The sequence below is a fragment of the Carassius auratus genome, chromosome 7, assembly GCF_003368295.1.
Source record: "Carassius auratus strain Wakin chromosome 7, ASM336829v1, whole genome shotgun sequence".
NCBI classification, from domain to species: Eukaryota; Metazoa; Chordata; class Actinopteri; order Cypriniformes; family Cyprinidae; genus Carassius; species Carassius auratus.
This window is the reverse complement of record NC_039249.1, coordinates 29,358,329-29,376,170: the sequence shown is the minus strand read 5'-3', so window position 1 is coordinate 29,376,170 and position 17,842 is coordinate 29,358,329. Positions and strand designations below refer to the sequence as shown.

At 36.8% G+C, this 17,842-nt stretch overlaps 1 protein-coding gene across 2 annotated transcripts in view; it reads right to left on the bottom strand.

Annotated features, from left to right (window-relative positions):
* LOC113106445 (ubiquitin carboxyl-terminal hydrolase 10-like) overlaps positions 1 to 17,842 on the bottom strand; it is a 30,872-nt gene that overhangs the window by 9,697 nt on the left and 3,333 nt on the right. The window contains exons 2-7 of one of the 2 annotated variants that reach the window (XM_026268368.1): positions 8,929 to 8,997; positions 7,048 to 7,093; positions 6,622 to 6,681; positions 4,635 to 5,849; positions 790 to 881; positions 569 to 678 (exon numbers count right to left, since the gene is read on the bottom strand). In XM_026268368.1, the coding sequence (XP_026124153.1) occupies positions 569 to 678; positions 790 to 881; positions 4,635 to 5,849; positions 6,622 to 6,681; positions 7,048 to 7,093; positions 8,929 to 8,997 (1,592 nt within the window). The remainder of the gene's footprint in view (positions 1 to 568; positions 679 to 789; positions 882 to 4,634; positions 5,850 to 6,621; positions 6,682 to 7,047; positions 7,094 to 8,928; positions 8,998 to 17,842) is intronic. The other variant, XM_026268369.1, reaches the window with a different exon arrangement.

The window sequence follows — 17,842 nt, the reverse complement described above, 5'->3', positions numbered from 1 at the left end:
GAAAAAAACAGTACAACAATTTATTTTATATATATAGTCATAGTAAGGCAGAAAAGTGCACTTGGTCCAAGAAAATGTTACTTTTTTTTCCTGACGTGTCTTTGCAGTGATTTGATGTGTTGATTAACTGAACACAATCAGAATATCTTAGCTGTAGTCAAGTGCACATATTTCCATCTTAATCTGAAACTTGGAGGCAAACTAAAAGACTATTTATTATGAATGATACATCTGGAATCAGTGAATAAACCGATGCCTCAATTCATATTTCACTTCAATTAAAAACCATTTAAAACCTGTAAAGTTTTATTTTGAACGGAGAATTTCCAGTTCAGTGAAGTCTGAAAACAATGTATGCTGTGGATGTGGTGGCATATGACAATCCTGCATTATAGAAAATACCTTACTTCAAAACCGATCACGTAACATGGTCTACTGTAGTATTTAAACTAGTAAACACACAGAATGGATATCAGGTTCTGACTTATTCCACATCCAGTCCACAACACAGTGCAATAACATAAATAATTATTACTTTACAAGGGCAGCAAAATAGTCTAAAACTTACAAGTTATCCATCATGGGTGTGGATGTGCAGGTTCTCTGAGTCTCAGTGAAAAGGGGAATAGACTTCATCAGATGATACATGGGGGGACATGCAATCAGGGCCTGCAGGGTCTGAAGCTCAGTGTCAAGGAAAAATAAATAAACCGGACAAGATGGCCTGATCAATTCAGTATTAAGCAACATCAGTAAGACTGTAAGAACTGAGGCAAAGAAAAAGGATACAGCATTGATATAGCACCAGTTTCCTTTGTTTATCAGTCCTCTTGGTTGCAAAGACACCGGTTTGTGGATCAACTTCACATTCTCGATTAATTCTGACAAATGGAAAGAAAAATGAGCAATGTTCGCAGATTAAATACTAGGGATATAGAAAACTACATATTTTCAAGCTGAAGTAATAGATGGGTTGCCTATCTTTAACAAAGCCTTGCATGAGTGAGTGGGGGCATTTATAGATGTTTTTCCATTCAAAAAAAAAAAAAAAAAAAAAGACAAATCTAGACAAACTTGTCAATCTGAAGAGTAAGAATGAAAGATGTTTTGTCCATCACTCTAACCTTGCATCATGTGACTAATGCACATGAAGCTAAATGTGGCAAAAATGAGGAGAATTTTGTACCACGCCTAGGAAGGGAGACTGAAACAATGGTACAGCTCCCATGGTAACGTGGAAATTTGAATTTATCAATATTGGAATAGATTTAAAGTGACATGCAAAGCAGGACTGAAACCAGCAATCTCTTCATTTTATACTGGTTATAAGACATTAATGATTCTATGACAAGCTGGTTTAAATGCTGAAATGACCCAATTTTACGAAAAAAAAAAAAGAAAGAAAAAAAACCCAATAACAACAACAACAGGGAATACACTGAAGGTAGAAATAAAAAATGAAGCCATTTGGCTACTGGTTAACAATGGTCAACAGCCTGTGTGGCCTAAGTGATATCAGAAAAAAATAAAGGGGATTTAATTGGCAATTTTAATTTCTTTGTTTACTCACAGGACTGATTGAGATATAGATATATTTGTAAAATGGCAGATTTCCAAAAGTACACTTAATATTAGTCAGTCAAGCATTATAATATGATAATCAAGTTTTATTTAATGACAGAACTTTGGTAACCTTACTTGAAAACCATGTAAGCATATTAGTCATTTTAACTGAACTTAGGACTGGTGGTGGGTGCTTTTTTGGTCATTCAGTGTTTCTGTAAAAAAATTGGGAAATAACTGACAGAAATACTGAAAATGACACGAATTGTACTAAGAAGAATAATATGAAATGCAGCAATGTTTAATGAGCTGTTGGATTTATGAATTCGCTAGAAACTGATTTGCTGAAATCAAAACAGGGAAGATAACAGTTGAGCGCCGGCCAATGAGATGAACTCTGAACTCCAAAAAGAACTCAACTACAACAAAGAATACCAATTCCACTTAGCACGTCAATTCTCGGTCTCTCTGCATGTGTGAGAGAAAGCGATTTTGAAGCACTCCGGCAGAGAGTGTTTCGTGAGTGAAAATATATCGGTGCTAAACTTATACTTAGCCTCCAACTCACACACTGGCGAGTAAAATCTGAGAATTTATTAGCCATCGGCTAATATTAGCCATCATTTTTTCACCAGAACTCAAATTTAGTAGCATATGCGAGTGACTTATTCACAATGAATGTAGAGGGTTGTGTAAATCTAAATTCTTTAATTTAAGCTTGCAGCTTTGTGTGACTGTGGCTGGATAGATTTAAACCAGGTCACATCACATTCACGACTAACTCAAAACAGCAGCTAGAGCAGAAATCCAACTGGAGAGCCTTAATAAAAAACAATGGCACTCCAAAACCAAAAATAACATACAAGGGCAGCCAATGGTCAGGACAAGATCTGAGACTCCTCTTCACTTAGTGCCTGTCCAAATGTCTTGCATCAGAAAAGAAGAACAAATGACAAAAGGAATGCTGCCAAAAAGACACTTGTTTCACAATCATCTTTTGGCACAAGACATATAATAAAAAAAAGGAGCTGATCTTCATAAGATCATAAATGCCATTTCCATTAGCTGCCTTGAAGAAAAACACATCTGAAATAGTCATATAAATGCCATCAGTCAAGCAGAAAACTCTTCCTGTTATGCAACAGAACATGAATTTAGAAAGGAGAAGAGTCTAGAATGTTAGAGTGGGACATAAGCCAAAGCTGAGATCAATAGAATACCTCCAATCACAATATGACAAGTCTATAAACCGGACAGTCGTTTTAGAAGTCAGAGATTTGGAAATTATCACCGTTTTCTTGTGAAAGATTTCTCATATTCGAGGAACAGCAGGGGAAACCCAAAGAAGGATTTCATGCAGTGGAGAGTCCCTGCGATTGGTTCCAAGGTCACAAAATCAGGTCACAGTTGTTAAAACCACCCTGCTCTTGAACTTTAGTTGGAGACAGACTGGGATTCCCATTAATTCTCTTTCTGAGCAATAATGTTGGAAATATGGTGGGTAAACACAGCACCTGGGTGGGCCTTTTCTCAAGATCTGTCATGATTAGTTTGAGCAACAGGCTGTGGAAATGTGGTTTTTAAAAGAATTATGAGCAAATAGGCCCTAATAATAACCCATCTGAAGTGTTTAGGAGTCGCAGAGAGGGCTGATGGGTGCCATCAGCAGATCAGCAAAACATGCTGCTGCCATCTTGTGGACAGAAACATGAATCACAGAATCAAATAGAATAGTTTCAACAAATTAACTTTCTGCTATTATTTACTCATCTTCATATCGGGAAATCTAAGGAACATTTACTCAGTATCCTTCTATACGACAAGAGATCACTGGCTGCATCCAAAAGTACATACTTTTCTACTATATAGCAGGTGAAAAACAGTATATGAGAAAAAGTAATATCCAAATTCATGTGGAATACAGCACACAAGATGAATGGACCACTTTCATATTTTTTTTTTCTTTTCTGGTCTTTAGCTTGACAGATGCAGTCACAATAAACAGTCATTTTAGGCAAAAGATCTGTGTGAAGATTCTTAAAAGGCAGATATAAATAACAGAATGGCACATGGTTTGGTGCAAAGAGAGTAAGCTTTTAAGAAATTTAAACACTGAACATTTAAGTTCAAAAAAAGGTAACAAGTTAGTTCTAGTGTTGTCATGGTACCAAAATTTCTGTATCCTGTACCAATACCAGTGAAAATCCAAGGTTCTTGGTACCAAAAGCAGAACACAAAAACATGCTAAAAAAAAAGGGTTTTGACGGGTTTGATTATTTGTCATTTGAATATAGGCTGGGGCCTTGATCACGTGAACCTTCTAAAACATTGACAAAAACACAAAGGGATAGTTCACCCCATAAATTTAAACTGTCATCATCACTCACCATCATTTTGCTCCATATCAAGAATCCATATCTTCAAAATAGAAATAAAGATATCTAAGGTATATAAAGATACCTAGATATTTAATGAAACATAAGAAATATTTATTCATCTATTTAAAGCTGGCTGACCCAAAGAAACATCAAAAAGTTGATGAAAGAAATATAATTGTAATCTGTCTGAATACAGATTGCAATTATATTTCTTTTATCAACTTTTTGATGTTTCTTTAGCTACAAGCAATTTAATCCAAGTGTTCTAAAGAGACATGATCACTATATATAAACAGAATTAAGATGAATATAAACTGATCAACACACATACATAGAACACATTAAGATCAAATGTGCTTGCATGAGAACTTCTGTTTACCAGATTTCATATGCTCCATGTATGTACAATGATCAAAGTTAAGCCTAAATTAAATCCATTTATCACATGGATCATTTTAAGTAGGTCTTTACAAACTTTTAAAGCATACAAGTTTTAGTGGAACGGGAAAAAGGGACAGAATTTTCATAGATTACTAAACACATCATTTCTGGTATGAGGACTATACAAAGTCTGATAGATTTGGAAGAACATGAGGGTGAGTAAATAACAATATATGCATAGATGTTATGTACAATACAACATTCTTTGCAGTCTGGATTCTAAACCTCCAACACTGTCCTGTCACATTTTACCTGCCAATTTCGGGGCCATAGGGTCTTCAGACACGGGGACGGGGCCCTCGCGAACCTCATTGGCCTTTTCAGGCAACTCGGAGTCAGCTGGAGGGAACGCGACCACAGCAGGCACGCTCTTCACCTCAACGTAAGCCTGAGGACCTCCAGGCAGAGGCTTGGAGTTGTGGAAGAGGCTGGCCCAGGATTTCGGGGGGTTTGCCACAGGTGCTGCAGTGGGACTGGGCGAGACTGGCGGCTGAACTTCAGAGTCTAAGGAAAGAGGGATTACAGAGGAAGCTGACTGCACCTCACCCGTTTCAGACGGGTCTTGCAGTCCGTCTGTGGTTTTGGCAGCTGAGGCAGTCTCTGGCAGCCCGTTAGCCTCCCCCGAGCCCTCGGCCTCCCTCTCATCAGTAGTAGCAGGAGTTGTGGTTGTGAGGGTGGCCACAGCAGCATCAGGGGGAAGAGGAGATGGAGGAGAGGAGCTGTGCCCTCCGTTACCCAGGAGTACTGGACTCTCTAGAGCTGGGGGTTCTGCATTTTGCTCTGCAGTCCTGGCACTCTGTGCCACCCCGCTGCTCTGAGAGGACGAAGAAGAAGTAGATGAAGAAGCTGCTCCGTTTCTGTCTGAAAAAGAGGCAGCTCCGCTAGTCAAGTCCAATGTCGAATTGTCAGGGCTTACACAAGTCCTCTGATGGGAAAGAGGGGCGGTTTGGGGTGTGGATATGCTGGATGTTACTGAATTTGGGGGGATGAGCTCAGCCCCAGATAACACGTCCCCTACCATGTCCTCTGAACCCATGAGTGGAGCATTTGAAGTATGTCCGTTAACCAGGCCTGAGACCCCAACTCCATCTGTGGCCACTCCAGTGCTGTTGCTGTTGGAACCCTCCAGATAATTGTAGTATCCTGGCGGTCGTTTTTTCTTTTTCTTTCGTTGTCCTAAGCCTCCCGAAACCCCATCCATGTCTGAGCAGGCCTGATGGCCTCCCAGGACTGAAGTCTCAGTCTCAGAGTTGCTGCAGCATAGGGAGTTAAAGTCAGCATCATCTGGGATATCAGCGACTGGTGCGGCTGTGGGAAGGGCCTTCTGAGATGGTTGGCAGCCTAAGATGAACTCAGGGGCCTGAGGATTAAGAGTGCTGGAGACTTTGTACAGCGAGTCTTTCACTGCCACAGACTCTGCATTCATTACCTCATCCACGCCAAACTCGATATGCTGGTAGTCCTCTCCTGTAGATAAAAACATTTCAGTTAGATTGATTTACATGTAAAAAGGCTCAGCAAAACTGCCATATCTACAGGCAACTTCAGGCTAAAAATATTAACAAAATTGTATTCACAAAAAATCATGTAGTTAATAATTAAATGCAACAAATTTGATTGGATACATATAAAGTGGTTGTAGTTCTGAACTGTGCAGGCTAAGCAGTGAAGGATAGTTTAAAGTGAATGAAACAGCATTAGTCACAATTACTGTAAGACTTTGAGTCTTAAAAGTAATCAGTAATCAGCTAAATCAAAGCAACCGGCAGTCATCATGGGAACAAGATCCCTAGCAATGGAAAAATGAATAGATAAGACCACATCCTCTTGTTAGTATTCATTTTAGAGGTTTTATTTTAGGAAAGCATGAAAGACAGGCTCATAAGCAGGTTGAGTTAGAGATCCTGAAAGACGGTCCATGAAGTCATATTCTTAGCCCACGTCTCGAGATGCGATGGCTTTTGGAAGAGAGTTTCCAGAAAAGTAATAAAAATAAAAATGTCAAAAGCCTCCCATCAACTCCAAGCACTGCAGGTAGATGCACATATGCACCAGAGACACGCCGGCGCCTAGGCATGCAAAGCTCCAAAGATTAGATGGACAGGCAAGAATGAGTAGTAAGGGTTTAAGGTTGATAAAAGGGGAAAGTTTAGAAAGCTGTCAGTGTTTAAAACCTGAGTGTTGACTTCTGCAACAAAAACAGAGGAGTAAGGCACTGTGTAGTGGACCGAAAACTCACCGCAAACCTGCCGTCTCAATGATTCCGTTATGTAAGGCACAGCAGGAGTGCAGTAACCTCCTAAATAATTGATACAGATGAGGGTGAAGGTCACAACTACCCTAGAGGGCAATATGATACTGTCCTGGGAAAGATTATTAAAACTACAGAGATGGGCGTGTAGCCTAAGGAGGTATATATTCAACTCAGTGATGAATGAAGACCATTCTACAAATTAAGGATTAGGATGTGAACAGGACAGATGAATATTTAAAATGTTTTCTATGTGTGAAGATGTAAGCTATGGTTAACACATACTACATGAAAACTTTTGTGTGTGTGCTTGTGAGACAGTAATTGTGGTTAAGCATATTGTAATCTATAACTCATATCCTTAATCCTAAATCAGTACATGTAGCAACATTTCAAGTGAGGCTTTGATCTTACCTGAGGAGTGGCTGACGCAGGAGACTTTATCATTGAAGGGGGGAAGCTGAAAAGAAATGTCAAATCAAGTCAATAAAATGTGTACATATTAGGGGTGTAACGGTATGTGTATTCGGACCGGACCGTTTCGGTACAGGGCTTTCGGTATGGTGCACGTGTGTACCGAATGATCGAATGCAATATTTTCTGTGCGGAACATAGGTACATTTTCATGTTTCCAAACGAACATATTAAAGGGTTAGTTCACCCAAAAATGAAAATTATGTCATTAATAACTCACCCTTATGCTGTTCCAAACATGCAAGACCTCCTTTTATCTTCGGAACACAGTTTAAGATATTTTAGATTTAGTCTGAGAGCTCTCAGTCCCTCCATTTTCATAATTTTCATTTTTGGGGTGAACTAACCCTTTAAGTGGCGGACGTCTCCGCGTTCAGCGCAAATCCCACCCTGCAGCTGATTCTAAGGCCGGTGACATACTGGCTGCATGGCGTGTGTGTGCGCGTTTCTGCTGCGTGACGGCTGCTTCGTGTTTTCTGTGTCTTTACACACCAGAATCGTGCCTGACGCGGCGCTGGTGCGCTGCTGCTACTGTAGGTGACATAGAGGGAGGCTGCCGACAGACCAGGATATTGTCTTCACGACAACAATATCTATACTTCATGTTGAGCATAAATATAAAGCCTAATGATAAAGGACACCGGCAAAAGTATTGATGGCAAAATAGACTATGTTTGAGAGGTGCAATATGCCGGTGTGTCACCAGCTTAAGGTTTTCAAAAGGCATCACACGAGTGTGAACATCACTACAACTAGGAAAAAATTATTGTAATTCAAACGCAGCTCCCGTCGGTATTTAAACAGACCTTTGCTCTTAATTCTGATCGGGCCAACGCAATAACGAAATCTGAGCAGGTCTAAAAACTGAAACTGTTGATGCTGCACTTTACATTTTGGAAAAGTTATATATATATATTTTTAAATATGAGCAGGCCTACAAGCTGGGATTGGTAATCCTGCACTGTAATCATAGTTATTTATTGATATTTTTAATTATATTTTATTATATGATATTGGTTTGAAAGAGTATTTTATTCAGTGGAAAACTTTGCAGCAGTATTTTATTTCTTATTCTTTTTTTATTTTATATATACTTTATTAAAAAGTTTTTTTTTTAAGTGTAAACAAATTGTTAAAAAAAAGTTTATAGTAATAAACAACCTGCAGTTTAATGTTTGCATTTCTTTCCCTTATTGTACCGAAAATGAACCGAACCGTGACTTTAAAACCGAGGTACTTACCGAACAGTCATTTTTGCATACCGTTACACCCCTTAGTACATATACACAAACAAACCTTCATAACCTACAAATTTAAATTCATGTTATCTGAACTAAACAGGCCCAGATTTGTTTATAGCGTACTTTGGAGTGGAAGACTGGAGTTTAATTCACAGTCAAAACACGTTGACACACTGACACATTGAAAGCATAGTTAATGAAAATTCAGTTTCAGATGTTCCAACACTTGCTCATTTAAATTTACATGCAAGTTGGAATGAAACAAATTAAACACATGGAACTAGGGTTAAAAATGGCAAATACTATATTTTGAAAGTGAACTTTAATTTTGTGCTTAACTGTTGCACATGAGAATGGGAAAAGTGGAATTTACAAAATACATGGTTATTTTACATATTTAAAACTTATAAAAACAGGCTCTACCTCGTCAGAATACCTTAATGGTAAGACTTTTGAAAATAAGCAAGTTATTAATGACAATACAGTAAAACTAATCACTTCGAAAATGCTTAACACATTGAACAGCATTTTAATGGAAAGCCTTTAACATTTAATTAATTCATGCATGTAATTATTTTACCTCAACGTAAGAGCGGGGAGACACAAAGAACTGATTGAACTCATCTGGACTGAACTCCCCAAAGATGTACTGTGAACAAAAAAAAATAATAATTAAAATCAAACAGAAGCACAACGTTAGGTGTCACTTAATAATTGTAAGGTATTTTAACTTCATGTTAATTGCAAACACAATCATTTACTAAAATGATGGCACACCATAACACTGAAGTGGTATTTCTGGCATCAGTCAGCACCAAAATGATTCCATTATTAAATTTAGCTCACTTATTGAAACACAATTAAAGCACTGTGTATGAGGGTATGTGAGGACATGGCAGCCATCATTACTGCATGATTGCAACATCAGGTTGGGTGAAAGTAAAGAGCAAGTTGGAAACTGATGAGTCATGCAGCATGGCAATATGGCTCTCTTGTGTCCCACTTTACAGGGCAAAGCAATGGCAGAGAGAGGTCCTTTAAGCACTCACTTTGGCCAATGTGTAACATTGTTTGAGCACAGACATTTAAACATTACTGAATATATTGTGAAGGTTTTAACATTGATAGATTTTTAGTGTTCTGACCTGCCACAAACGGCAATCTGACTTTACTACCTTAGCCTTAACAGGAACTCCAGATTAATTAAAAGTGTGGTTTACAACAGAAGTCATCAGAGAAGATGCTTTTATCATGGTATACAGTATTATCACTGTATTGAAATTTAGTTTCAAAAAAGTATAACAGGTTTAATAACTTTCTTATAAAAGTAACTGAACCAATAAATACAATAAAGCAATACAGAAAATATATAATAGGTCAGTTTTACACAGATTAAAGTGCAAAAGAACTATAAAGTCCTATAGGTACCATTTTACAATAAGACCTCATTAGTTAACCTTAGTTAATGCATTAACATTCACGATGAGCAATAGCTACATTTGCTACAGAAGTTATTAATCTGTTAAAAAAAAACAAGTCTTAGTATAGGTTAGCTCATTAAATAACAGTTGCAACTTTAAATTTTAACAACGTTTTATTAAATATTGGAATACTTAAGTTTGTTAACTAATGAATTAAATAATGGTAGCTATTGGACCCCTGATGTAAAGTGTGAATGAACAATAAAAGAATCAAAACACTTTCAAACAATATCAAGGGCATGTTGTAATCCAGATTTAAAAAAAGAAAAGTCTAAATATTTACTTTCTAACTTTCATAGACTATTTAAGCATTTGGCACTGTGATGAGCACCATAGCAAATACACAAATCTGAATGACTGTTTAAAAATATTTAATAATGATTTAGAATATAGTGCAGCTGCTTTATTTATGGGGTTTCCAGGCTGTGGAAATGGCACGTTCCCCCATGTGCTATAGTATTCACGGTATTTAGAAGTGCCCATGCCCAATCGCATGTTCACAGTTCCAGCTGTGTTCAACCAAGTCTGTGCCTTTCTCACACAGAACAACCTCCTCAACAGCAACCAGACTGTTTTCAGAAGTGTACATTCAACAGAGACTGGCAAGAGCGGACTCCAAATATTCAATACTTGCTGGATCTGTCTGCTGATTTTGACACTTAACCACTAAATCCTCCTGTCAACCCTATTGGCAAAGGGGATCTAAGGAACCACAAACCATTGGTTTGAGTCTTACCTATTGATCCTTCAACGTATCTCAGAGAGGTGAGGAGTTCAAGTCACATCATCTAACTACTGAGGTGCCTCAGGGCTCAGTTCTACGACCACTTCTCTTCTCTGTCTACATGGCATCAATAGGTTCTGTCATTCAGAATCGTGGTTTTTCTCATCACTGCTATGCTGATAGCAAAGACAAGTTATTTATTTTTCATTGGCTAAAGTAATAAGAAATATATAAAATGTTAATCATTACCCTAAATTTCTTTAATTGGATGAATGGGAAAAAAAATCAGTGTATAATATACACAAAGAATATAGACTGATATATCGATATCTAACTTTTTTTTCCTCCAATCAAATAGACATGCTAAAACAGAATTTGGTAACAATATAAAATATGGTGAGAAAAAAATAAAACATTTAATAGTGCCTTAAACAACAATTTTTGTTAATCTTTTAATGAATTGATGTGAAAATGTAAACATTTCATGATTTAAATAATAATTTTGATTGATAAAATTTAATTTAATATTAAACTATTTAAACTATTAAAAATGAGTCAAGAAAAAAGGAAAAACTGAATTTAGAAAAAAAAAAAAAAAAACTGAATTTAGGAATAAATTATTTCATAGGTCCTTACTTTTAAATTGAATTAAAACTAATAATTACAGCGACCATTAAGGAACTATGAAATTATTTTTTAAAAGTTTACATTTCAGTAACTTCATGTTCATGACAGTCTTTAGATGAACTAAAAGTTTCAAAGATGAAAAACTCAACAGGCTCTGCAAGCGTGTACATAATACCCCTTTGCATTGACCACTAGCTGCATGAAAAGGGAGAGCAAGAAAAAAAAGAAACTGCAGTTCAAGCACATGTAACCGTTTGCAAATCACTGACCTACACTGCTGAAATGGCACCACAAGAGACAAACGGCAAGCCGTAATCTAATGGCCTCTGGATGGCGAGTACCATCACAACAGAAAGAATGTCTCTTTGCCCCTTTTCAACAGGCGTGCCACACGTACCATACTAAGCTCCTCATCGCTCTTCATTTGGACTGGGGATTACCACAAATTAACCACATGAATATCTTCAACATGCTCTGGTGATAACACACTCACACTTTCATGCATGCGAAAGAGCCATGGGTGATGCTCATAAGTGAGGAAGTGTTAAAGTCGCAATTAAAACAAAAACTGTCAATTCTTATTAGTTTATTGAATACTACAGTGACTAGAAATTATTTATCCACACATACTTATGTGCCCTCATAACTTTTAGGGATGGGTAACAATTTTTTAATATTCCATTAGTTGATTTAATTATAGAATTGAAGTCAATTGTTAAGCAGAATAAACATAGCCTACTACTACTAAAATAAAACGAACCTTATTTTTTAAGGATTAATCACAAAACATTTCTTCCATGTTTCAATTTTAATAGTAAATCCCCTCTGTTTTCCAAAAAAAGGTTTGCTTAATTTTCAGTAATTAAAAGAAATTAAATTAATGTTTAATGCCTTGATTTGATAACAATAAAAAATGAATACAAACTGAATTTCCGAGGGGGGAAAAATCATTAGGCTTCTTTACAGGAAAAAAATAAATAATTTTTCCATTCAAATAATTATACGGGTTGATAAAACATTTCATAGGGCCCTAAACATGTCATTTTTGTTAAACTTATTAACCCTTTAACTGCCCCACCAAGAAAAAAAGCATTTTTTGTTTGCATTTCTTATCTCCTTATGTCATTAGTTACCACACTCAATGTATTTTTTTTTCCAACACGTCCCATAATTTTTAAAACATTAGCTTAGCTTTTCTACGTTTACCATAAAGTGACAAATCAACCATTTGGTTGAGCACGTTTTTGAAAAATTATTGAAAAATACTTAAGTTTTTTCATGGCACCAAGTAAAATAATTTTGTAAAGTTAGGGCTCTTACAGTGTAATATGTCAAAAAAATATGCTTACCTTGCAAAATTTCACCAAAAACAGTTTACATGGCAGGAGTGATTTCTTTCTCTCTGACATCCATCAAAGAAGAAGTGTTGTGACAAATGCTGTTGATTTTTTTTGGGCTTAACATACCTCTACCAGATGGTAGAGATGGCTCAATCAGCTTGAATTAAGTTAGGTACTCCTCTCAATAAAATATAGTGACTCAAAATGTGCTCAACCATTTGGTTGAGCGGCAGTTATAGGGTTAAACTGACGTGAAAATGTATAAGTTTCATTATTTTAATTAGACTTGCTTTATGATTAATAAACTTCAATTTAACCAGAAAAATTCAAGTTAAAAAAGCAATTTGGAAAAGAAAACAAATGTAATTTAGGGAAAACTGATTTCATAGGGCCCTATTAGAGTGTGGTAATTTCAACATTTACTATTATTACTACTACGATTCAGTACTTTTTTTTTTTTTTTTTTTTAATAAAGCATTGTATTCGTTTTTGTTCAGTATATATTAAAAAAAAAACTATAGGCCAGTGCGGCTTATATGTAGAGATGTTCCGATACCCTTTTTCTCTTCCCGATACCGATTCCGATACCTGGGCTCAGGGTATCGGCCGATACCGAGTACTGATCCGATACCTGGGTGTATATCTGTATATACAGCTGTATATACTACTAGCCCTGTGTAAATTGCTAGAATTTTTTTATGGTGTGCTTCAGACAGATCCCTCAATAAAACATGAACAAATACATGGTGAACTACTGTATTTATTACAGTATTTTTATTATCTAACATGAATTTGACAGTATTATTTATTTTCTTATGCAAAAAAGAACTTCAAATGCAGCCAAAAATCTAACACCGCAAACTAAAAAAGGTATTTAAGTTTTACAATATAACTGTATAAAAAAACTGCAACAAAAAAGATCTATTAATCAGATAATCTCTTTACAACAAAACAAGTAAAAAACAAGCAACCATCTAGGCATAATTATTATTATTATAGAGACGTATTATTATTACTGTAGGCTACAACAGTAGCTTTATATATTGTCAATTTACTCATGTAAACCAAACATTTATTTTAATGGGCTGCCATGAAGATCTTTGAGTGTCTGTGTTTATGATATGACAGTATTCTCAAATGAAACGGTAAATTCTCATGAAGTGACGGTTTATGCGTTCGTGTCCTCATGACACACAGCAGAGACTACAAAACAGCGAGCTCTCGCGCATCTGTGCCAGTCACCCACAGAAATGTAGATTTTGCGGGAGTAATATTTAAATAGTATTTTGCAGTTTAATATTCACAGACACTAGTATATATTCGGCTACTGTCTGGAGCCCTGCGCTTTGACTTACACGGAAGCGACTGAACGCAGCTGCCGGTACTGAATATACTCGAGAGTCTGTAACTACCGGTACTACAGAGACATACTGCTAACCACTGATCTATAATATAGTAGCGGCTTCACTGTGTTTTGGCAGTTTAGAATGTGATGAGTGATCCAGTCATATATAGATAAGGGCTGCTAACGCGTTTTCATTTCTTCTTCGCTGCTCTAAACAGGGGTTGCTTGTGGCAACACAGCACAACTTCCTGTGTTTTCAATGCATTTTGAGCAGCGAAGAAGAACCGTGCAGCGGTTAGGCAAAGCTTGCGGTCATAACTAGGTCTTTTTTAAGAAAATGGTATCGGATCGGTATATGGGTTCATGTACTCGCCGATGCCGATGCCAGAATTTGTTGTGGTATCGGAGATATTTCCGATACTAGTATCGGAATCGGAACAACTCTACTTATATGTCAATATTAAAGTTAAAAGAAATCTAGACCAAGTGATCACTTAATGCGTGCAGTTCACAATTTAAACTATGCAACTGGGATAAATATTTTATTTTTAGATTTTTTTTTAGCTAAGAACAAAGTGTGGTTTTAACAGAAGGTCTGTGGCATGAAACTATGTGCCTACTGAAAATAAAACCCCTCTTAGATGGGGAGATAGTTGCTGAAGCACATAGCTATTTCTTATATATAAATAAATGAATAGCAGAGACTTTTACACTATCTACATAATGAAAACTGTTAAATATCACAGTGAAATTCCCTAATAGTAAATCCAAAAATCATTTGTTTGAGTAAGTGCATTTATTCAGTGATCACAATTCAATTGCAAACAATACAGTCGAGATCTCATGACAGAACACAGACCGGCTGAACGACGCTTTCATTAGATCGCTAAACTCAGCTTGTCAGTGTTTTCAGATCATCCTCGGCGGCGCTTTCCCAAAGTGAAGTAAGCACATGTGCAAGGTTGCCAGATTGCTTAAAATAAGCAAACAACTGAGCAGAAAGTGTATCCATGTAACAGTGAAGCTCTGATTCTGGGATTTAAACTCTTATCTGGCAACCACTCTCATGAAAGCTCTCATAGTAGAGGCGCGTTGAGCAGTCAGCATGTCACATGTTACTTTTTGGACTTTCAGCATGTTCTTTTGGGAAAGTATTCTTGAATTTGAAATATTCGATAGTCCCGAGATTTTCGAATATTATTTTTGCTTAGAATGCCGATCCCTAATCATTTTTAAATCAAAAACATTTTTTCCCACTGCACCTTGTCAACAACATCCCTTCTCTGATGACGTCTGCACCGGTTTGAGGCCACAAAAATCCCATCATTCCAGCAACCCGTCACTCACATGAGATCGTAGCAACAAGCAAACAATCCAATCAATACTGGATTTACAAATTCAAGACCAGGGGCCTGTTCTTCGTACGTCGCTAACTCAGTTAGCTGGATTTGATTGTTGACGATTTGGCGTGATCTTGGATCGTTTGGTTCTTCGAAGCTCATCCCGGAGCTGCTGTCATAGCAACAGGTCCGTTAGCTTAAACCTGCTCGGGAGCAGCTTATTTCATGTAAACAGGATTAGATCGCTTCTTTTCAACCAGAACTGATACTCAAAATATGTCTGCTACCACCGCTACTTTATTACAAGAGTATCGTATTGATCCAGGGACAATAATTTAAAATAATCATTAAAAAAAATATTTAAAAATAATATAAAAATGCTGTGTAGTCCATAACAGCCTACTATAGACACAGCCAGTTTTACTCACTGAAATATTTATGTCATAAAATTATTACTTCATAATTGTATTAGAGTCTTACACACATGCTATACAGATAATAGAGTCGTGCATTATTTTGAGTGATGACTGCTATTATAAGAGTGGCTTGATGGAGCGCAGGAGATGCAGATAACATGATATTGACCCTTAAGAAACTTTCATTAATGCTGTCATGTAACAAATCTTTCCAAATATAAAATGAAATGAATAGATAATTTCTACATTGATATAAAAGACTGCACAACTATTATAAATTGTGAATCTAAATAACTGGGAATCATGAAAAAATTTCTAATAAAATAAAAACATGCATCTATTATCTGTTTCATGTATCTATTATAATATTTATGTAGTTTTGTTTGCTTGGCTGTTTCCTTTTAAGAGTCCAGAAATTTGTCAAGTTTTTCGTCAGGTGTCGTTTTAAATTATATGACCTCATTACATTGCCATCTTGCCATCAGCCAATTGCTGCACTGCTGATCATGGTTTCGAGTATCGATACATATCCCCTTTTAAGACAACACATGAACGCGCAATTATCTCAGATCACTCATTCCAGCGATACTAATCATACACAACAGGTGTGTTCGAAGAACCCAATTAGCCGGATCAGGATTAGCACGATGATATCATCTTGGATGTGTCATTTGATCTCGGATGTAATAAGCGACGTACGAAGAACGGGCCCCTGGTCTACATTACTTGTTTGAGAAGCAGTTTCACTCAGATACACCGTACAATAGGGAATAACTAGCGATCACAGCTTTAGCTCCATGCTGACTTTAACATGATAGGTTGCTTAATTCTAGTAGTTTTAAAAATGGTTTACATGACCTCATCTTCCAGTACGTTAAACTGTTAAACCACATTTATGAAGATATAGAAAGAGCTGCTGTGAATGTGGTTTTATGTAAAAGGTGTCATCCCCCTACAGATAAAGACCAACCAGACAAGTCACTGGATTTTCTGGTTTCAGACCTTCCCTTAAAAAGAATCGCATAACAAGTTCTCCCATCACCACACACAACCATTGCCACATCCAAACGCTTTCAGATATGGCTATACTTTATTATGCTATGGCAAAAGCTTTATGTTGCTTAGGCCAGCAATTACTGATTCGACCAATCTGAATATCCCCAATGATTCTTTAGAGCAACAAATCTCCATATATTATATACACACGCACACACATTCAGGAGAAGAACAAAGTTTTACTTTTTGTGCTGCTAGCCATAAATCCTGTTGTACCATCATCCCACAAGCACAGCTCACTGAGCTTTTAAAGCAGATGTCATCATACTTGGAGAGTGCCCATCAGCTGCCTGCATTTATTTTTATTATATTTCATCTATAACAGGCTACGACTGAGGGATATCCTCTAAACTTGGCACTTCATAACCTGCCCCACCTTGAATTGCAGGACATCCAACTTCCATTTTCAGGGCGCTTCTTTTATTACAGGACTCGTCTTCATCTAATTCATCTCACATATTCAATCCAACATTGCCCAATCCTTGTAAACATTTTTTTGCAAAGACCGTCACACACCATTAATAGACACATCGGCTCACAAAGATTTCCAATGGTTGAAAGTGTGACCAATGCCAAGTGAATCTAAGGGGTACAGAGCAACATTCATGTCAAGCATGCACTTAAGTCTGAAACTATTGTTTACTCAATGTGGGATTGCAACAAGGCTGAGAATTTACTTTAAATCAGTTAACTCAACTTGTGTTTGACGTTTGTGTATGCAGTCGCAGCAGTTACAGTTAGTCGACGTAAACCAGTCTGATTAAAAATAAGCGGTGCATATTAGTGCTCAACCGATACAGCTTTATTTGAAGGCCAATATTTTTTGTGACAGCAGGATGACTTAACACACTATTTAATAAAAAAAATATAAAATGACTTAAGCAAAACATATATTCGCATATAGGGGTGGGCGATATCTCGATATTTAAAATATATCGAGATATTTTTTAAACACTATATGGATTTTGCCATATCATATATATCGATATATTGTTTATATGTAATTCTGATTCCGCCACTTTGCTGTGCTCGCCCCCGCTCGCTCGCCCCCAGCCTCTTTGCTTTTGTCCCCCCTCCCCTCGCGTGTAGAGAACTAGTCAAAAAAAAAAACAAAAAAAAAAAAGGACAACTGGTTCCATTAATATTGAGATACTTCGGTTTTAAG